Source organism: Eptatretus burgeri, chromosome 12 (genome assembly GCF_056783735.1).
Source record: "Eptatretus burgeri isolate ZD-2024b chromosome 12, Ebu_testis_v1, whole genome shotgun sequence".
Lineage (NCBI taxonomy): Eukaryota > Metazoa > Chordata > Myxini > Myxiniformes > Myxinidae > Eptatretus > Eptatretus burgeri.
Window position 1 is genome coordinate 2,844,328 of NC_140972.1, and position 22,500 is coordinate 2,866,827.

The 22,500-nt window shown below is 38.7% G+C and overlaps 1 protein-coding gene across 6 annotated transcripts in view; it reads left to right on the plus strand.

The window, feature by feature from the left end:
* The window catches only part of LOC147014994 (TBC1 domain family member 9-like), a 226,819-nt gene that overhangs the window by 100,336 nt on the left and 103,983 nt on the right, over positions 1-22,500 (plus strand). For all 6 annotated transcript variants that reach the window (XR_015050185.1, XM_085849266.1, XM_085849267.1 and 3 more), the window contains 7 exons: positions 14,333-14,618; positions 14,832-14,961; positions 15,404-15,502; positions 19,057-19,125; positions 19,676-19,949; positions 20,229-20,294; positions 21,815-21,925. Coding sequence is in view for 5 of the 6 variants with exons in the window: in XM_085849266.1 (XP_085705392.1) it covers positions 14,333-14,618; positions 14,832-14,961; positions 15,404-15,502; positions 19,057-19,125; positions 19,676-19,949; positions 20,229-20,294; positions 21,815-21,925 (1,035 nt within the window). In the remaining variant the exon portion in view is untranslated. The remainder of the gene's footprint in view (positions 1-14,332; positions 14,619-14,831; positions 14,962-15,403; positions 15,503-19,056; positions 19,126-19,675; positions 19,950-20,228; positions 20,295-21,814; positions 21,926-22,500) is intronic.

Below are 22,500 nucleotides of genomic sequence, written 5' to 3' on the forward strand. Positions count from 1 at the left end.
TGTTTTGAAATGTCATGAGCACAAGGTTGGCAAAATTTTAACCCTGAGCAACTTTTTAATGAAAACTCGAAAGAAATTAAATATTTATCGTTGAAAACTTGTATTTGCGCACAAGCTGGCTCGTCAATGCCAAGACTGGCATTGCTAAAGTTCGTGTTAATGTATGTGCAGCACAGCACAGCACATAGCTCCCTTAATTTGACAATAACAATACGGCGAAGGCAGGAATTTTTCATGAGCCTGGAGCGCAGCCACTTCAGCTTTGTGATGACTTCACTTTGGTTTGTTTGCCAAGATAACTCCTGCCTTTGTTCACATGATTGTATTTGCAATGAGAGAGCAGTCACCTTTTGATGCCACTTGAGGTGTTCCTGTGGTATTAAATACAAACAAACAAACAAAGCATTGGTTCCACCACCACCAACACCACCACACCTCCCCTTTGTTTTCTTTTTTGAGATGTAGAACACCGAGAGCCAATTTGTATGTCCAAGTTTAAGTATTTAGTTTGTAAATGTGTAAGAGTATTGAACTGTTAGTTTAAGGCTGGCAAGGATAGCCTCGAAGGTATGCGTACTCACCTTCGAGCTGTTGCCCTTTGTCAGTCAGTTCCTTCACGAGCTGAGACACTTGTCAATAAAAAAGACCCGAGTTTGAATCCCGACCTTGTTATAAACTGCCACCATGGTATTTTTGCATCCAGGGCGATGTATCATAGATCCTACTGTGGGATTCACAAAGAGTGGGCGAGTTATCGCCGGCACCCTGAACAAATTCCGAATTATTGCCACCTTCGAGTCAAACGTCAGGCCTGGCCAGCTGGTTCGTGAAAAACTTGTGCCAAAATCGTTCCCACAAGAAGGTGTGAAGAATGGATGCCAGTAGTAGTAGTAGTTGTCGTGGTAGTTTTTATTTGGCCTCCTCTTGTCGTTTCCTCGATAGCAGCCATCAAGATCGTGATGGCATCTCGTTTATTCCTCAGGTGTTCAAAGAATGAAACACCTGAAATGTCTATATCATAGAAAAATGGTGTTGGTTGTCACGACGACAGCTGAAATAATTGAGGAAAGCGTGTTTTTCTTTTTTAGCCGTCCAATTCTCCCCCGGTTAATGTGGTGGTTTCGGTTCCTAGAAAATGCGACTTAAAGGGAATCCATTTCCCGAAGCAGCCCATGTGTGAATGCTCGTCACATTCCTTTGGACCTAACTCGGGAATACTTTCTAATACAAGATACAACATAACTTGATATAGATGTATATATTTAAATGTTATACTGATATAAAATATAAATAACATTTCCACTCACAAGAGATGGATGTGAAGTTTGCTTATAGTGTGGTTGAGTTAGAAGGACGAAGGGACAGGTGCGCCTTCCTTTTCATCCACAGGTGAAACTGGATGTGTGGACTCTTGTGGCTTCTCTTCCTGCTTCAGTTCGACCATGAGTACCACGAAAGCTGTTGGACTGACTTTCTTATCTTCTGTTGATGTAGGTCTTTGTGATTCCAAAACATTTGGTTTCACTTCGAGTGTAAGGCCTTTTCTCAATTTCTTATGACTGGGCTCATTCCTATCACATGTTTGGATGGAGAATGAAACTTGAGGCAGGAAGAGGTGCCACATAGCGAAACTGTGGAGCGAAACTGTTTACCCGTGACTCAAAGTAGTTTGGCACGCGACCCAAAATCAAAATCAGACGTCGCGACCAACGAGCGGGACGTCGCAACCTTACTTGTTCTACAGTTACTACATCCGAGTACACTTGTGCTGAACATGTACTCTGAAATATCTTGTGAAAGTCAACATACCTGGCTATTCTCAGAGAGCTGCCTCAATGCTGGAGAGTCTGGCATTTCTCTCAAGCAGATTGACAGGGACTGCAAGCAGACGTCTCTCTTCAGGACTGGTCTCCCAAATGTACTGCCCCTGATGTTGACTCAGCCTGGGAATTCTTCCACACAGAAACCCCTCTCATCCACATATTCATCTCATCTCGTCTTCAATTATCCTGCACTTTTTCCCACCTGTGGTACACTGAATCATGTGGTGGGGCAGTTGCTTTAAAATAACTTCCCTCCTCTTCCTGAAGGTTAATCTGATTGAAGGCAATCTCAGTGCATCCCACAAAGATTGCAACAAGTGTGTTGACCACTCTCAGGAAAGCCAGAAGACAACATCTGTCCAACCTCAAAAATGAACTTTCAAATCTGTCTCCCTCCTCTAAAACCTGGTGGCTTCATTTAAAGCATGTCTCTGGAGTATGCTCCCCTTCCATCCTTTCCCTCTCTTCAAATGGCATTACAGCCGACTCTGCTTGTGAGAAGACCGAATGCCGAATGGTTCAATTCTGTGCTTGCTTCCAAATATTGTGTTCCCAACCCCTCGCTCAACCCATCCTTCCCTGTCGCACCCAACTGCTCCCAGACTCTGTGTATTTTGCACTTCAGAAGGAAGAGAAGGTTCTTTCAACCCTCGACTCTGACTGCTGTTGCGGACCGGATGACATTAGCTCACGTGTCGTAAAAATTTGCTCTGCTACTCTTGCACTTCCTCTCTCTGCCCTTTTCACTCCATGATCTGTCTTTTGGGTCTTCAGTGGCTTTTGGGTCTTCACGGTCTTTGGGGACTTCTGGGGTCTTTTGGGTCCTCAGGGACTTTTTGGTCCTCCGGGTCTTAAGGGTCTTGGTGAATTAATGTTCAAACAGGACGTGATTAATATGCATATAGTCTTCATGGATTGACTGACGGCTTCACCGCCTCACGGACTCTCCGCCTGACCGACCGTGCTTTTTGTTTTTATATTAAAAAAAATAGACAATGCCAAGGCATTCTTTAAGTCTATGAGTGGTAAAGAACAGGTTAGGGCAAGTGTGGGCCCACTGAGGAATAGCACTGGGAGAGTGATTAGGAGGAAAGCAAGATGGCAGGCTTATTAAACAGGTATTTTAATTCAATATTTACATAAGAACTGTCAGGAGAATTGCCAATAGCTGAGAGTGTTTATCAAGGAGGTGAACAAGGGCTTTTACAGAAGATCCAGGTTGGAAATCTAACAGTAGATAAAATAAGGCTCTGGGTCCAGATAATATGTTCACTGGAGTCAGGACAGGTACCGGAGGATTGGAGAGTCACAAATGTAACACCATTATTTAAGAAAGGATCCAGAGATGAATTGGGAAACTATAGACCTGTTAGTTTGACTTCAGTTATGGAGAAGGTGTTGGAGACATTAATTCATGAAATATCGGAGAAGGTGTTGGAGATAATACAGGACCAGATGAAATGATGATAATATCATTCCCTTCACACCATAAGACGCATCGGGCTCCCGAGGCAGTTTCATTGGCAAGGAGTACAGTCCTTTACGGGTCGCCACTCCGATGCAGGTCACCCCGAATGGTTATTACTCCAGTAAGCTGGTACTCATTTGGCCGAACTCGGAGGATGACAGACAGAGTCCAACCCTACCTGATGTTAATTCAACAGAAAGACAGTGGCTTGAACTCAAGACCCAAGGAACTTTAGCCAGCCACTTTAACCATGAAGCCAACACAAAGCCAAAGGGACCAGATTAGGAACCATTTAAATAACTACAAACTAATTAAAGGGAGCCAACATGGGTTTACCAAAGGTAGTTCCTGTCCAACAAATCTTTTATAGTTCTATGAAGCAGTGTCTGATTGGGTGGATGAGTGAATACCAGTGGACATAGTCAAAGTATATGCTTGGTGTTGGCTGAATGGTTAGGGTGTTGGGCTGAATTAATACCAGGTGGGGTTGACTCAGCCTGTCATCTTTCCAAGGTCACCAAAATGAGTGCCAGCTTGCTGGTATCCTGTGTCAGAGTGGCGACCTGTCCAGGATTGTACCCAATAGCCAAGGAGACTGCTTAAGCAACACCAACGCTCTGCTCAGAGTATGGTCCCAATGGATGGACGGATGGATAGTCTATGAAGGCTTTAAGAAGGCAGGACTTTTAGGTGGTTTGAACATTGATGGGTGATTGTGTGCATGTGGACAGAGTGTTGTCTGTGGTGGTCTTGCCAAGGGGTGGTGTGTAGTGTCTGATTGATTATGATGTGTGTCCCACCCAAGAACAGGTTTTGCCCACGACAAAATCTAAGAAACAAGCAAAAAAACAACATTTTTGTGTTATCTTTTTATTTTTAGGTCAGCTTGCTGACCTCATATAACCGTTTGATGTCCTCAGGTCCGTCTGCCCGTCAACAATATTTATTTTTCTATCTCCTCCTTGACGTCTCGGCCGATTGAGTTCTGACTTGACACGATGATAATACTAGTTGATCTCTCTAGATCGTCTGAGCTCTTTTTCACATTTTTGCCTTGCGGTCAAGATTACAGGGTCATCAAGTGCAAAATGACCGATTGGTCGAATGACCTATAGGGAAGCATCGGACGGATATAATGCAGATTGGGTTTCATAGGGATTATTAAGAAGATTTAATTCGACCAACTAGTTTCTTGTTACCTCTGTCGTCGGGCCCTGTTTATTGGGCAACAAGAGGTCCGCTGACTTCAACACGGCTTCGCGTGGTTATTTTAAGTTCAATTTAAATTCTGATTTCACTTTTCATAGTCGCTAAGGTTGATTAACACTCGGTTGCATCAAGTTTTGTATCCCAACTGACCGTCAAACCCGCTCGGGTGTATTATTTTTCAACCAACTTCCACATTCTCTTCAATCTCATTCTTCCCTGCGGGTCTTCAAGGCAACTGTCTTGTTTGTTTTTTTTAGTTGTTGTACACCATGTGGAAGTTCATGTGAGAGCCATGTGGAGGTTTTTAAATATAGGGTCGTAAAAGGTTGTTTTATGACCCGTTATGATAAACGGCCGTTAACACAACGTTTTTCATTGAGCCAGTGAAGCGTCGATCATACACCCGTGAAAAGAAGATTGAGATTATCACGTTTTACAACTCGTGTAAGAACCAGTAACAGACATGCAAGAAATTCGGACTTAACACGAGGACTTTCCTGGAACGGTGAAGAATGAGGAAGTAATTGTTCAGAGTGCGAAAGGTTCTAAGAAGATCGGGAGCGGAAGACGGGCCTTTTACCCAGTCTAATCAAAAAATGAGATATGGAGCGAAATAACATGCAAGAGGCATTTTTGAGGAAAAGTTGGCAACCAGTTTATTTTACCTAATTTGGATGTGCTGAATTCAAATTTGCTGTCTGCCAAGCTGTATCTTGACCGCTTGACCCTCAAAATGACGTAATAAGCCACACCCCTTTTTGCCGAATGCGAATATAATTCTCCTTAAAAATGGCATCAAAACTATCATGTGTGGTATCAAATTAAAGCTGACATGTACATTGCATTCATACTTTCAATGAATTAGTTTTGTATGATCTTTGGTCAATGAAATGTCAAAAGGTCATGCTTTGTGTGAAATATACAATCAAAATTATATATACATTTATGGTCCTGTAATGAAAAGGAGAGGAAAGTCAACTTCTATTTTCATTAAAAGTTGGTCAGGTTTTGATTAAAAAAAAAGGATTGATATGCATTTAATGTTGTTTGTAAGTGTGACCCATCTTGGTCTCTGAAAAAAATATAGCTTCTCGAAAGGGCACTCGGTCATCATATTGTGGCTTCAGGCTGTCTCTACTGTACACATTTGCACATGTAATTGGACAAAAGTTACTCCATTGTTATGTCAACCTTGTCAATTATACACTATTCTGGTAAGTTTTTAATATTTTGATGTTCATTATCAGAATGTTCATATTCATTAATAATAAGTGTTCATAATCAATGACAAAATCTAATACCCAAATAATTATATCAGAGTGTATCATAATGTAAAAAATAGTAGCTCTCGGATACAAGATAGACTGGTTATGTCAAATTTTAAAAGTACAGAAGGTCTTGTAAAACAAATGTGATGACATTTTTAATATCAGTTGTAATGGTTACGTCAAATTAAAAAAGAACAGAAGGCCTTAAGAGACAAATCTCACGACAGTTCAAATACCGGTCGTAATTGTTATGTCAACTTACAAATGTATAGAAGGCCTTATAAAACAATTCTCACAACATTTTAAATTTCAAATATTAGAAACATTCTCAAACATGTTCAATTATTACATTTTCAGGGTTATCAAGAGCATGTGACCTGCCATGGAGCCCTTGCTAAGCCTCAAAAGAGAACGTCCAACTGAACTTACCCAATGCATCTTTTTCCAAGAAGATGCGAGCGAAAAACTACTTGCCGCCAAAGAACAAGGACTTTCAACTTTGAATAAATGCGTATGCCAAAGACAGAAACTTAAAGAGACCCCAAAAACAGAGCAGCCACAGATAGAATTGTTTCCGTGTCGCAATACCTAAGAGCAAAAGACTGAACATGAGACTGAAGTAACCCAAAATGACATTTGGTTTTATCAAGGTATGATACACATGTTCGAGGATTACTTCTAGATGTATTCAAAGGCACATCCTTTTTTATGAAGCTAGAAAACATGGCAAGTTTGTGATGTAGAAGAGACAAATTTCAGCAAGATTATTGTTTTTTAAAATTCCGGTTATGGTTATTACAATGACTAAAGAATAAGATGAATGTTATTTTTTGGTCAAATTAATTATGTTGATTCCCTTTAATTTGACTTTCCCAAACAATATCGCTTTACTCCAGTCAATTTGTAATTCATGTTGTTTTCATATTGTATCAATCTTGTGTAGCCTTTGAACTTGTACTGTTACAAACAGCCCCGAATAATATCGTTTTGTAAGGGAACAAATTGACAAATCGAAGAGATACTATAAATCTAACTAGTTCCACATCATCAAAATTAATGATTAGTCATATTTTTAAGACTGTCAAGGTTGTTTTTCCCCACTTCCGATGTTATTACTGGAAGAGGGATGGAGGGATCAACACTCTAACAAAACTAGTTACATTTAAAGAACTTCATAAATCTTTTGATTTGTTCCCTCCCTAAATTATCCCAGATAATGCAATACATACTTCTTATCAATGAGTTGGCAATGTTGAAATCTTGCACTTTTGTATTATACCAAACATGATAATTATGTTTATCATCACTAAGAAGGTAACCAATGGAAATGGGTGTGGCTAATAATGTGATATCAGGGGTCACTGGGTCAGGATACAGCTTGACAGATCTTTTTAAAATTCAGCATTTAGGGTAATGTAATGTATCTACTATGTACACCAAAAAAAAATTTGTCATTTTTTTTCATACTAACAAATTATGCTTCAGGATAAGCCGGCAAGGCCGGAGCAGTAGGGGCGTTCTGACTGGTATTTTGACGAGAAGCTTCTCGATTTTAATCTTGATTTATATTAAAATCGAGTTGCTCCTTGTCCAAACACTTGTTAGATCACCCCATCACTCCCATCCCTGATGGTTTATACTGAATAATGATTCCTTAGAATGATGAAGAATGTGATGAATTTAGTCCTGAATTGTCTTTGTAGAGCTATGTAGAATTATGTAATATGATATTATGACCTAATTTGACCCAAAATGACCTCTAAATGACCCCACATGATGTAATATTTATTTATTGATCATGTTTTTTGCAATGTTCATGTCATTACCTTTCATATGATACCACATATGATATATCTACATTAACTTTTACAGTAAACCGTATTGCGGAATATGCAAAAAAGGGGCGTGGCTTATTACGTCATTTCGAGGGTCAAGATACAGCTTGGCAGACAGAAAAATTGAAATCAGCATCCCAAAATTAGGTGCAGTAAAGTTTCTGCCAGCTTTTCCTCAAAAATGCCTCGAGGGTTGTTATATTCAGAAAAATTGACGAGTCTCAACATGGAAAACGAACTTGTTCCAGAGTTTAAAGAGATACGTGCTCGAGGACCGAAAGTGTATTTCGAGTTTGTTTCCGAGGTACAGACAATTATAATTGCAATGATGTAAAAACTGACATCTACGCTACTAACCTGAAGAACCTTTACCATTATAAGCATATGTCATTGATTTTTTTTAATACGTATCAGCACATATGGAAAGTAAGTGCTTGTGTGTTCCACTAAATCTAAAAATAAACTCGTATACTTACTATCCAAATTCCACTGTACGCCGACACTCCTCTTTCCAAAAGGAACTCCGTAACGATATGTGTATTTTGACACTGCTTGAAGAAGGCTCCTAAGAGCAATCTCCAGAAAATTCCGCTTAAAATCCCAAATCGTATTTGTTTATAAGACAGAACACCCATGCCCTATTCAGTGAATTTACATTGGTGTTTCCATTATTTTTTGTCCATGACCTGTATATACCCAAGAGAGGATAATAACATGACCCTTCCTGTCGCTCCCCACGGGAGCGGGTGTACTGTTTGTATAAAAACGAAAAACGCGGTCCGTCCATCCGTGAATCCTCGGTATATGTCTGTTAATTACATTCTGTTTGAACGTCAGTTGTACCCTCACTGCACATGCGTCTGTTTATGATGTACTATTGGAATGTATCTTTCAAACCTTTCGACCCTTTAGACTGCTGAGACCCCTTAGACCACCGGGGGTCTGCAACCTGCGGCTCCGGTGCTGCATGCGACTCATGGAGGACTTACATGCGGCTCCCAACCCTGATCAATCGAGTCCTTTTTTTCTTCTTATTATAAATTTTCAGAAAAAAAATATTTGAGTGTTGTGAAGGGATAAAATAGAACTCGAACTTTGGCACTGATTAACAGGATAATACATCCGATCACCGGTGAATTCTGCAAGCACAGCCTATTGTGTGTGCTCAGAATATCGTCCATCACAATCAAACGGAAGACCAAATGCTGCATTGGAGTCATCAGAAGAAATCCGAATAAGTAAAGAGCAAAGATGGAGTCATCAGGAGGAACCTGGATAAGATTCGGGTTTCAGCCGCTACTCCATAACCCTCAAACCTACGCGCCTTACAGAAAGCTTTCTGCAATAATTCACTTGTTCAAGAGATCGATTAAGAAAGAGAGAAATAAAGAAAAGGCAAGAATTAGAATGAATAAAGAGAAATGTGAAAGGAACAAAGATGTCGGGAAGAACCCGGATCGATAGATCTCAGTAGTTACTCCCCATTGTCAAACACAGCGACATGTACAAGCTACCAGAGGTCCGACAGCTGGGATGTACAGGCAGACTATATTATTATGGCGGTAATAGCACCACTTCAGCCTGTTGCGCAGCCTCAACCTTTAGCCTCCGTTTGGAATTCGAACCCTTTCTAAAAAGCCTGCGATGCCCTGATCCTCACTGGGCAGCGAAGCGAGAATCCCAAAAAATGAACTTGTATCTAAATAACACAAACGAGATATTGTTTTGATAACATTTGATAACTCCCACATCGTGTGTGTGTGTGTGTGTGTGTGTGTGTGTGTGTGTGTGTGTGTGTGTGTGTGTGTGTGTGTGTGTGTGTGTGTGTGTGTGTGTGTGTGTGTGTGTGTGTGTGTGTGTGTGTGTGTGTGTGTGTGTGTGTGTGTGTGTGTGTGTGTGTGTGTGTGTGTGTGTGTGTGTGTGAGAGACATCACCACATTTGCTTCCGCCATCTTGGAGGAAAAGCAAACAAAGTGAAAGTATACATGGACTGCATCATTATATTTACATTTGTTAAAATGGTGAATTTTCACATTATATTTTGTTTTGGCAGTCGTGCCGATCGGGAGAATTGATTGTCGTATCATAGATGTGTGAGCGTGCACGTGCAGATGGTACAGGGGTAGCACACTTACCTTTAAGTTGTCTAGTGCAGGTTAGATTCCTGAACCGACAAAAAGTAAACTTTCTAATTGGTGCTTCGCAAGGAGGGTGTTGCACCACAGGTCTTGCCAACCCAAAAATGGATGTTAAGCAGGGTGTACCATCTGCTGGCATTATTTGTTTCGCTGGCGTCTTTCATATTAGTTGGCACTTTTCTTGAAAAGTTGGTGAATGAAGATAAAGCTTTGGAGCTCGATAAACATCTGAGAGTTGTAAAATATATGGCATAGCACATAAGTGTAATGGGATGAGAGAGATGTAGAGGCGTAGACTGTCAGTATATTGTGTAAAGTGTGAAGAAATAAGAACTAGCATAACCCACGCTCTGCGCGACATGTTGGGGTGGGTGTGTTTGAGAAAGGAACTGATGCAGAGTATCAGTAGTAATTTTACTTTAATGCAGTAAGTGGAATACGATTTCACTGTTTCAGAACCATTTTATTTACTTTTTTTTGTACCATGCACCTCATATGGTCTTTGAGATAATGTAAGCCGAATATCACGTTACTCGAGCGCAGAACAAAGTCGAAGATAGCGCGACACGAAACCACAAACTCGGAAATAATATATATGATGTGCAAAAAGTTTGTGAACACCAGCAAACATGTATGGTATTACAAATCCATGTATCTGCCCTCTTCGGGTTCGTATACAAAATACGGACACTTTGTTTTGACCCCCCCCCCTAAAAAAATACGTGAGTAACTCCGACAAATACATCTCCCCCCCCTTCTCCAAAATACCCCAGTACAGAATAGCCTTCCCTCTCAGATGACACCAAACATCTTAACTGGAATGGCAATCGGTAGAGTACACACTTCCACCAGGCTGAACAGTTTACATTTTGTATCCCACTGATGGGCCGGATCTGGATCGACATCTGAACCAAAATAGAATCGACCTGTTCTTGTCACTTAACCAACTCATCCATCTCGTTTTGTTGTAACTCGTCCACAACTTTTTGAAACATGATATTTATCTTTTTCACCCGATCTCTCAATGATGAATAATTATTTTGAAATTCAAAAAAATTATTGGATCCAGATTCGGATTCAGATCTTCACCAAAATTGGATCAATTTTTTTCCTTTTTTTTTTTTTTGTATACCTTGGTCGAGGCTCGTATGAGAGCTAACACACAACTCACAGCAAGGAGGCATGAGACAAGAGGGGCGGGAGTGGAAGGGACAAAACAGTGGGGAACAGACACATTAGGTGAACTGTGGAAGGGATGGGGATGGGACGGGGAACATGGCGAAGAGAAGATGGACATTACAGGGACTTTCAGGAAAGAAAGCAGGGGAATTGAAGGAAGTGGGCTTGGGTGGATTATCGGGGGTAGAAAAGATCGAGGATTTGGATGGGGGAAGATAAGCGGTGGTGGTGAACAGCTGTTTTGAAAGCCTGGAGGGAAGAATGGGAAAGAATAGAGTGAGGAAGTTTATTCCAAAGGCGGGAAAAAAGAGGAATGAAAGAGTGAAGATGAGCAGTGATTCGTGATTTTGGTAGTTTTACCAGAAGGGGGTTGTTGGCGGACCTTGAGCGCCCTGTGGAAATGTGGTGGGGACAAATCGCAGAGAGAGCAGGGGGGGCAAGGCTGGAGAGGAGTCGGTAGAAGACAGAAAGACCACCGACCAACCTGCGGTGATTGAGTGAGAGGCCCAAAGACTCAGCTTCATTGCGGGAGATGCCGATGATCTTAAATTCCCTGGTTTCGACAGCGTGAAGCCGAGAAAGGTGGAAGGCAGGAGCACCAGCCCAGAGGGGAGAGCAGTACTCCAACAGGCTACGGACAAAAGCTTTGTAAGTGGTCAGGAGCTCAAGAGGGCCGAGGAAGGACTTTGCACGACGGAGGATTCCCAGATGGCGACTGGCTTTTGAGGCGAGGTTGGAAATGTGACTTTCCCAGGAAAGGTCATGGCAAATAGTGAGACCCAGAAGCTTGAAAGAAAAGACTTCTTCCAGAGGATTGTTGAGAAAGTGGATGGAGGCCTTTTCTAAACTGTCCTTTCGAAGAGACATAGTGAGATTTGTCTGCATTGAAAGACATGTTCCACGTGTTGGACCAGTTTGTGATTTTATCCAGATCTGCAGTGAGCGAAGAAGCTGCTGCTTGCCGGTCTGAGGGATGACAGATGGTACGGCAGAGGGTGGAGTCGTCGGCAAAGAGAAATACAGGATTTTCCAGAGAGTCCGAGAGATCATTGATGAAAACCAGAAAAAGAACAGGGCCCAGAACGCTACCTTGAGGAACTCCAGCCTGCACAGGAAGAGGGGATACATAACTTCTAACATACCCAACCTGTCCACCACCTAAATCGAATAGATTCATCCGAATCCATCCACAACGTTTTGAGATATCGTGTTATGTATACTTTATCTCTTCATGGTGAAGAATCACTTTAACAATTGTCGTATCCGGATCAGGATCTTCACCAAAATCGAATCGATTCGCCTTTGTCACACACCCGACCTGCTCACCAAATGTCATCCGAATGTGTCCACAATTTTTTGAGATATCCCACACACAAACAAACAAACAAGAAGAAGACGTTGTGCAGAGCATGAAACTTGTGATATCCAGAAAACAAATTTGACCTCAAAAACAATTGTTCATTGAATTCAATGACCTGATATGCAAATTCTCTTCAAATTTGAAGTCAATGGGATGAAAATTGAGGATTTCCAAAATTTCACCAAAGTTCTCCTTTGGCCTATGTTGACCTCAAAAATAATTGGTGGTTGAATTAATTGTCCAAATACACAAATCCTCTTCAAATTTCCAGTCGATCGGATGAAAATTGAGGATTCTAGAAATTTGACAGATGTTGACCTTTGGCCTATGTTGACCTTTTGACCTCAAACAATAGGCTTCCTGCTTATGAGGAAGTCTTGCAGGTGGTGAATATGCGTGAAGATCGGTTTAAAATTGTCACCTGTAGGCGATTGATGTACAAAGAGACAGAATAACACGCAAGACCAACTGATGCACTTGAAAAATCTTAGATTTTCACAATACAACCACTTCGTTCAGTTTCTTGAAGATCGGTTTGAAATTGTGACTTGAAGGCGATTGACATACAGATAAACACACGGACAGAATCACAGACCAGACCAAGCAATATTTGCGAATTTTCAATTTTTCAGTCACAAACATTTTGCAAGTTGCGGACAGACAGACAGACACAGACAGACAGGGGTGAAAACATAACCTCCGTCTATCACAGATGGTGGTGGTAATTATGAAATGTTTACAATTTGTAACATTTATCCAGAATGAAAGCCATTTTCGACCGCAAGTATGGGGAACAAAATAGAGATAAAGTTCAGTTCATCCTGATATTCTCCCAGAATGCTCCTCGGTCTTTGAAAGTACAAATGGGAGTTCCATGATGGACACTATTGCTTGGTGGTGTAATGTGACTGTGGCACTGTCCTGCCCACCCCCGTGACACTCTGTAATGTTCAGGAAAACATCCACTGACCCACCACCCAAAATGTCTCGTATTTAGTGTACTACCCCTTATTAACCTCCGCCATCTTCGAAGATGGACGGAGGTTACTGTTTTCACCCCTTTCTGTTTGTTTGTTTGTTTGTGAATAGTATTACGGAAAAACTCCTCGACGGATTTTGACGAAACTTGGTGGGGGGGGGGGGTTAGGTATGGTCCAAGGATCATGCCATTAAATTTTGGACTTGGTCCCCCCCCCCAAAAAAAATTGTTAGAGAAAAAAATTTTTTTTTTTTGCATTTCTACATGTTTTAAGTGATTTCCAACCCCCCCCAAAAAAAGAAGATAATTATTTTGGGGCATTTTTACATGTTTTAATTGATTTCCAGCCCCGCCCCCCAAGAAACTTTTTTTTTGCATTTCTACATGTTTTAAGTGATTTCCAACCCCCCCCACCCAAAAAAAAAATGTTGGAGAAAAGAACTATAACTCTCAGCACTGTTGACATTATATTTAATGAATAAGATATAAGGTTCACTTGAGTGACCCAGCAGTATTGGCGGCGGAGTGCTCCCGAGTGCCCCCCCTCAAGTTCAATTACTGAAATAGGGGTTTTCATGCACCGCGGCTCTTAAGATATTGAGTTTTCAACCGGGTTTGAAAGAATGGCTCTTTTTTTTTTTTTTAGGTTGCCGACCCCTGCCTTAAACCTTTGAAGACCCATTAAAACCCTTCAGTTTCCATGACACATTTACGTAATTTATACCTTTGAGACTCCTCAATACCTTTTAGTCCCTTTGAGATCCTCTAGAACCTTAAGTCCCTTAAACACCCCAAATAATGTGAGGCAGGGGAGGATGCATGGGGTGGACAAGATTGATAGAGAAGAAAAGTCGAAGGAGGGAAATCTGGAAATTTATATCCTGGCCATGCTATATGTTTACACAATAATGTCGAATTGGAGTTTATTTAGCTTCATTCTTTATTCTGTATCCACTGACATTTCTGAGAACATGGCATTTTGTTGCTGCACCACAGCATGTTGTACACTGTAGACAGATCCGAGCAAAATTGTGACCATTGTAGAATGATTTGGGGTAAACTCCATTCCTCAGGGGCCTTGGTGGACCAAGGTGTGTTTGAAGAGCTTATGCGGGAGCACCTGCCGCAACTTGCTGACCGCCTCCAGGACTTGGGGGTGCTGTCGACACTGTCATTGTCCTGGTTCCTGACGCTTTTCCTAAGTGTGCTGCCCTTTCCAAGTGCCGTGGCAATCATGGACTGTTTCTTCCTGGATGGCGTGCGTGTCATATTTCAACTTGCGCTTGCCGTGCTCGATGAGAACCTCGATCGGCTGCTACTGTGCCGTGACGATGGAGAAGCCATGACCACACTTGGCAGGTAAGACCAAAGACACCACTGTCTGGAGACGTGTAGTCATTTCATTTATGTTGAGAAATGTCTGCACAAGAATATTTTAGTCGTCATTCCTAAACTGCTGCTGATGTCTTTCTCCATCACAATAACATTGGTTTCCGGTTTTGAGGTGTCATTCTTGTCTGTGTCCATATTCCTTTTGTGGGTTTCGCGTGTATCTTTTTAATTCTCACACAGATATCTGGACAATGTGACAAACAAGGATAGTTTACTGCCATCAACTGGACATCTTCATGCACCACCCGAGGACATCGAGGGTAAAACTCCACAGACGGATATCTTCTTCCTCATCCGCTTGTCCTACGAGGTAGATGGTCGAGCTTGAGAATACTTGAGTGCGACCAAGTCGCATACTCGTCGCCAAAAGGATGTGGTGCTGGTGCTTGATGTTTTCTGTGTTTTTGATGTTTCTTTCTCGACAACCAAATCCAACCCCACGTCTTGTCTGAATACTGTAATTGTAATTTGAGATTTGAGACCATTCATATCACCAGGATTTATTTACTACACCCATTGCGATCCCATCTTCCTTTCACTCGATGCTCCTCTTCTAACACTGCGGTGCATCCACACGTTCTTTTCCACTGGTTTGTCCTTCGCTCCTCCGTGTTGATTGAACTTTTGCCCCCTGTTGTTTCTCTCTTCTGTGAGCCTCAATTCCTGTATTTGTAAAGAAAAGCTTGCATTACTTCAGCCCAAAGCCGATGACTCATTCAGTGATACCATTTTTTAAGCTGTTTTTCTTACAGAGGTTTGGTTCCCTACGTTCCGATGCCATTGAACAAATGCGCTTTCATCAGAGACTGCGGGTCATACACACGCTCGAGGACACCACACAGCGCAATGTGGTGAGTGTGCGGTATTCCTGTGCTCTGTTTTTGTTTTTTGGGTGTAAAGCGTAAATTGGATTATGTTATAATTAATTATATTAATATTAATTAACCTGCCTTTTTGCACTACATTCTCATAGACTTTCACAGCATGAAGTGTGTGTGTGTGTGTGTGTGTGTGTGTGTGTGTGTGTGTGTGTGTGTGTGTGTGTGTGTGTGTGTGTGTGTGTGTGTGTGTGTGTGTGTGTGTGTGTGTGTGTGTGTGTGTTGCCAGTAATATCAAGCTTTGCTTTGTTAAGCCTGAGGAGAACAAAAGGTGTTTTTGAGATGCTGCTGTTTTTTTGGGGTTTTTTTTTTTTTTAGCAGATTTTTGATTCTTGATGGTGAAAACTCGTGTATATCTGCGTCGGTGGACTGGTAGAACAATGGACAAAATGAACAAAACGTTGCTTGAGATGTGTTCACCACAGCGGCTCGCATGCCTCAATCCATGTCCCAGTTGATTTTATCCATTGCTTGTTTGTGTCTTCTTTGATTTGTTGTCTTTCAAAAAAAAATCATTCTTTCCATATGGCTGGCCACATCGCTGAGAGGTATGCACATTCGCCTCTGAACCGTCTCATCTGGGATCAAATCCCAACCCAGCTATAAAGTCATCCCAGAGTTTCACAGACAGGGCGATTCATCAATGTATGTACCGTCCCTCGGAGTTGTGCGTCCCATCCCGTCCCGTAAAGATTCCACGGTGTCCTTCACAAAGAGTGGGCCAGCTATCACGAGCACCGTGAACAAGTTAAAAAATTCCTGCTCTAACCTTCAGGGGGCACTGCATCAGTGGCACAGCCACGTCCCCAGCAATGCTGCACACCAGCAGCCATGTTCTGCATTCAAAACCAAAGAGTTCATAGAACACGATACCCCTCACAGTGTTTAAGTATATATTTTGTAGTACTTCAATTTTAAGAAAATAATAATTATAAGGAGTGTTAAAAATAAATAAAAATCTGGAGGTTTAGCACAACTGAAGCAGTCTTGTACACGACCCTTATACACTTTAATAAGGTGACGTTGAGTCACAGTTTAGGAGATGAGGCTTTATAGATCACCATAGAACGCGGCGTCAATCTGCCTCGTACATATCAATGTTGGCGTCCTCTTCTTCATGCTGATATTGCCCCTGCTCACATGCCACACCCTCTCACGCTATATATATATATATATATATATATATATATATATATATATATATATATATATATATATATATATATATATATATATATATATATATATATATATATATATATATATATATATATATATATATATATATATATATATATATATATATATATATATATATATATATATATATATATATATATATATATACATATATATATATATATATATATATATATATATATATACATACATATATATATATATATATATATATATACATATATATATATATATATACATATATATATATATATACATATATATACATATATATATATATATATATATATATATACATATATATATATATATATATATATATATATATATATATATATATATATATATTACATATATATATATATATATATGTATATATATATATATATATATGTAATATATATATGTATATATATATATATATATATATATATATATATATATATATATATGTACATATATATATATATATATATATATATATGTAATATATATTACATATATATATATATATATATATATGTAATATATATTACATATATATATATATATATATATATATGTAATATATATTACATATATATATATATATATATATATATATATATATATATATATATATATATATATATAATATATATATGTAATATATATATATATATATATATATATATATATATATATATATATATATATATATATATATATATATATATATATATATATATGTAATATATATATATATATATATATATATATATATATATATATATATATATATATATATATATATATATATATATATATATATATATGTAATATATATATATATAATATATATGTAATATATATATATATATATATATATATATATATATATATATATATATATATATATATATATATATATATATATATATATATATATATATATATATATATATATATATATATATATATATATATATATATATATATATATATATATATATATATATATATATATATATGTAATATATATATATATATATATATATATATATATATATATATATATATATATATATATGTAATATATATATATATATATATATGTAATATATATATATATATATATGTAATATATATATATATATATATATATATATATATATATATATATATATATATATATATATATATATATATATATATATATATATATATATATATATATATATATATATATATATATATATATATATATATATATATATATATATATATATATATATATATATATATATATATATATATATATATATATATATATATATATATATATATATATATATATATATATATATATATATATATATATATATATATATATATATATATATATATATATATATATATATATATATATATATATATATATATATATATATATATATATATATATATATATATATATATATATATATATATATATATATATATATATATATATATATATATATATATATATATATATATATATATATATATGTAATATATATATATATATATATATATATATATATAACATGGTTCTTGGAAGTACTATGAAGGTGATTTGTGTCTCCAATGTTCACGTATATAATTAAATCTAACTAAAGGTTTTATAGGCGTATAAGTAAATAATTTCCCGGTTTTACCACCATTTTACCCAGTATCTATTACATCCCCCTATCTAACCTGCTGTTGGCTTAATGGTTACGGTGTCGGGCTTTGGATCCGAGGTTCCTGTGTTCAAATCCCGCTCAGCTGTTGAATTAATACCAGGTGGGGTTAACTCGGCCTGTCATCGTTCTGAGGTCGGCAAAATGAGTGCCAGCATGCTGCTATCCTGTGTCGGAGTGGCGACCCGTCCAGGATTGTGCCCAATAGCCAAGGAGACTGCTTAAGCATCACCAACGCTCTGCACAGAGTATGGTCCCAATCTCCTCCTCCTCCCCGAACGTGTTTAGTTCTTCGTGCCTGTTGATTGTGTCCTTTATAACGTCCTTCCAGACTCAAAGCAGGCATTCTAACCATCACGCCAGCGAGTGGGGTGAAGGTTGTCATTGTTTAAACTGCTCATATAAATATTTATTTTTCCACAAATGAAACGTCAGTGCAGTTTTATTTTTTGATTTCAGAAACAGATGCACCTGTGATTTAAGAATATATATATATATATATATATATATATATATATATATATATATATATATATATATATATATATATATATAATGTGGGTTAAAGGTCTTGCATTCTCAAACCTCTAGTTGTATCTCATCTAGCTCCCGCCTTGTTTCCAGGTGAGAACCCTCGCATCGGAAACTCTTTTCACTGTGGAGGAACTCGAGGAACTTTTCCAGTTGTTTAAGGTAAGGGGTCAAAAGCAAAAGGTTGATCTCTGTCACTTTCGTCATCAACATTTCCTCCTCTATTGTTTATATGATAGCAAGCACCATTGTTATTTTCATTCATTCAATCATTTTTTGCCTCTTGTGTGCATGCATTTAAAATAATTAAATGAATGAATCATAATCATTCTAATCTCCTGCACTCATAACACCTGATTTAATGGGATATCTATTTTATGTATCCGAATTCCTCCCCCACCCACCCCATCGATGCCAATCATTACGTGCCTCTCCTTCACCTCCTCATCCTATTTCACTCATCCCATTTTTTGTTTTACATTCTCTTAAATATTTCCATGCTTTGTCTTCCCTGCATTTTCTCTTTTTATCTTTCCCCATTATCTTTTTGCAACAATTTTGATTCACTTCCCCCCCCCCCCCACACTTATTTCCACCCTGGACAGTTTGCATATGTAATAAATGGATCCCTTCACTCTCCAAAATTTGAATCAGTATCGTGTCCAGTATGTGACGTATGTTTGTTGAGTAACATTCCAACACGTACCTGCAGTGGGAGCACCTCTCCAGCAGTTTCTGGGGTGGGGCGGCATCGAGTCCACGTGAGCGGCACGACCCAGGCCTGCCATACCTGGAGCAGTATCGCATGGATGCAATTCAGTTTGCTAACCTTTGGGAGTCCTTGGGAGGCATGTGGGTTCAGAAAGCAGATGTTGAACCAGTACCTGGTTCTTCAGTCTCTCCCTCTCTCAGAGAGCGTCTCTTCCGCATCCTGGACTCGGACCATGATGGGCTGATCACGTTCCGCGAGTTTGTGTTGGGCCTCAGTACGTTGAACCATCCCCTCCCCCCAGCATACTGGCGTTGTATTGTTAAAGAGAGTGAACTGTACTTTTTATATCTATGTAATTATGAACTCTAGTTCCTTCACAGCAAGAGCTACTTCTGTTGTTTTTTTTTACTTTATTGTCATCCCCATGGTTGAAGGAGATGGTGTTTTTATTAAATGTTCCATGTCAGCTGTGAGGGTTCAGAATGCACAAGAAGAGCCGAGAAAAGACAAGAAAAAAAGAAACAAATGTACTTTTCTTTTGTTTTTTTTTCAGATGTTGTTTGCAAAGGAGATCTCACATCGAGGATTAAATTGTTATACAAGCTGAATATGCCACCAGGTACGTCATTCATCACCACAATGCAGTGTATCCTGAAACATCGATCACTTTTTTGGTTTACTATGGATTTTATCAACTTAATGATTCGAATAGTTTGTTTTTTGCTTTGGGAAACGAGATTCAGCTGACGTTTGAGCACCGGAAAAAAACAATTTGCTTCGTTGAAGCCAAAAAAACCCCCCAGAAAATGGGCACGTCTGGTTCGTTCTGTCAAAGTTATTCCTGCACGTTGTATTTGATTCCATTTGTGACCTCCTGGTCTATTTTATTCACCCTTTCACTCTTATTTCGTCGACACTCTGCTCCAACGCGGCTGGGATATCGTATCACGGCCCGGATAAAATGGGCCTCACCTGGTAGTCATCACGCGTGTGCAAATGCGACACAAAACCAAACCTCAATACCAGCACTGTTTGTTCCGACTCGCAATCAATGGCCTATTAAAAACTATCTTCTCATTGGCTGAAAATAACAACCTGCTCATGGATTTATCAATCATCTTAGCTTGCTGAGAATATCCAGGTGTACCCTCATTGAGCTGCCCCCACTGTCATGCTTGAAAATAATAACGGCATCAAGTTTAAACTCGAGCGACACACAGTGGAGCGCATTCTTCCACCAGGCTGAACAGTTTACCCACTGATTGGCCGTATCTGCATCTGGACCTTAATCAAAATCTGTTTGGCTTGTTCTTGTCACTTTCCCAACTCGTTCACCAAGTTTTATCTTCCGGCTGCAACTTTTTGAACCACCGTGATATATATCGTTTTTGGCCCAATCTCTCAATGGTGAAGAATCACTGAAGAAATTCTCATGTCCCAATTCTGATCTTCACCCAAATCGAATCGATTCTTCCTTGTCACACACCCAACCTGTCCACCAAGTTTCGTCTGAATCTGTCCAGAACGCTTTGTGGTATCCTGCTCACAGACAGACAAACAAGCAGAAGTGGAAACATGCCGTGTGTCCACCTTTTGTGGTGGATGGAACTATTCAATTGCTTTGATTATAAGATCACATTTATTAGGTTTATTTTATTCTTGAATACAATGACAAAAAATGATAAAATCTTTCCATCAGTGTTTATTTTGTCTGTGATGTCCATATATTAGACCTGTAATTTCGTTTTAACATACATCTATTCTGTCTTTAATCCTCTCATACTTGTTAATTAGTTCTCCATTTAATAGAATGGTTGCTTTTAGAAATTGCAGCAAGTTCACACCTGTCTTTGTGATAATTAAGCATCCATCAGTCGTACAAGTTGAGCTGTAATGAAAACGTTTTTCCAACATATGAAAATGAACAGTGGAACGGATGATTTAACCACCCTCTGTTCTTCATCAAGCCATACGTCTTGACACGCACACACTGCTTGTTGGTTGTAGTTCAACATCTACTGAAAACCCTGCTGACCACATGGGTAGATTCTTGTTCTGCTGATAGTGGTAAGATAATATCATGGAAGTTGTGGCTCGAAAAGACATCACGGTCGTCTTCTTGTCCGCATTTCCCTTCAGCATTGACTTTGGCCGAACTGGAGGACACCGAGTCGGCGCTAGAGGCCACAAGGTTCTTTTTTGAAGAGATCACACCAGGAACACCTGCTGCAGCTTCGATCTCAGGCGTAGGTAGGTAAAAAATTTTATGCCGTTGCTTGCATTTAAAGGTGTAATTTTAGGAGGCCTTTGTTTGCTTTCCCCTCCATTTTGCATATTTCAGTTTTGCTCAGTTGGCGTTGTGTGTACGATGTGTTTTTCACTCCTGTATGTCCCTCCTCGAGCAATTGACGGTGTCGTAACGTCGTATTTCTCTGAGATTTTTGTCATTTGATTGGTTCACAGAGATCAACAGCCAACACCATAAGATTGAGGATGTGCTTTCAGCAGAAGATGTTCAATCCGGATAAGTCGTATCTAAAAGTGTAAGGATGGTGGTGACGTGTTGATAATTGCGCAATCTTATAATCCCATCTCATCTCAGGCAATCGGGGCTTGGATTTGTTAAAATGTACTGTTTTGATCATTTGTGATCATTGAACGTTTTGTGCATTTTTACGTCGTCTCCATGTAACTTAAAACAATTGATGGAATTTTTTTTTTTTTTTAATCTCCACACATTCTTTACCTTCCCCTTCCATCTTTTGCCAAATTCCTCTCTCCTTTCCTGTTCTCTTTATTCACGCTCTCTTCCAACTACCTCCCAT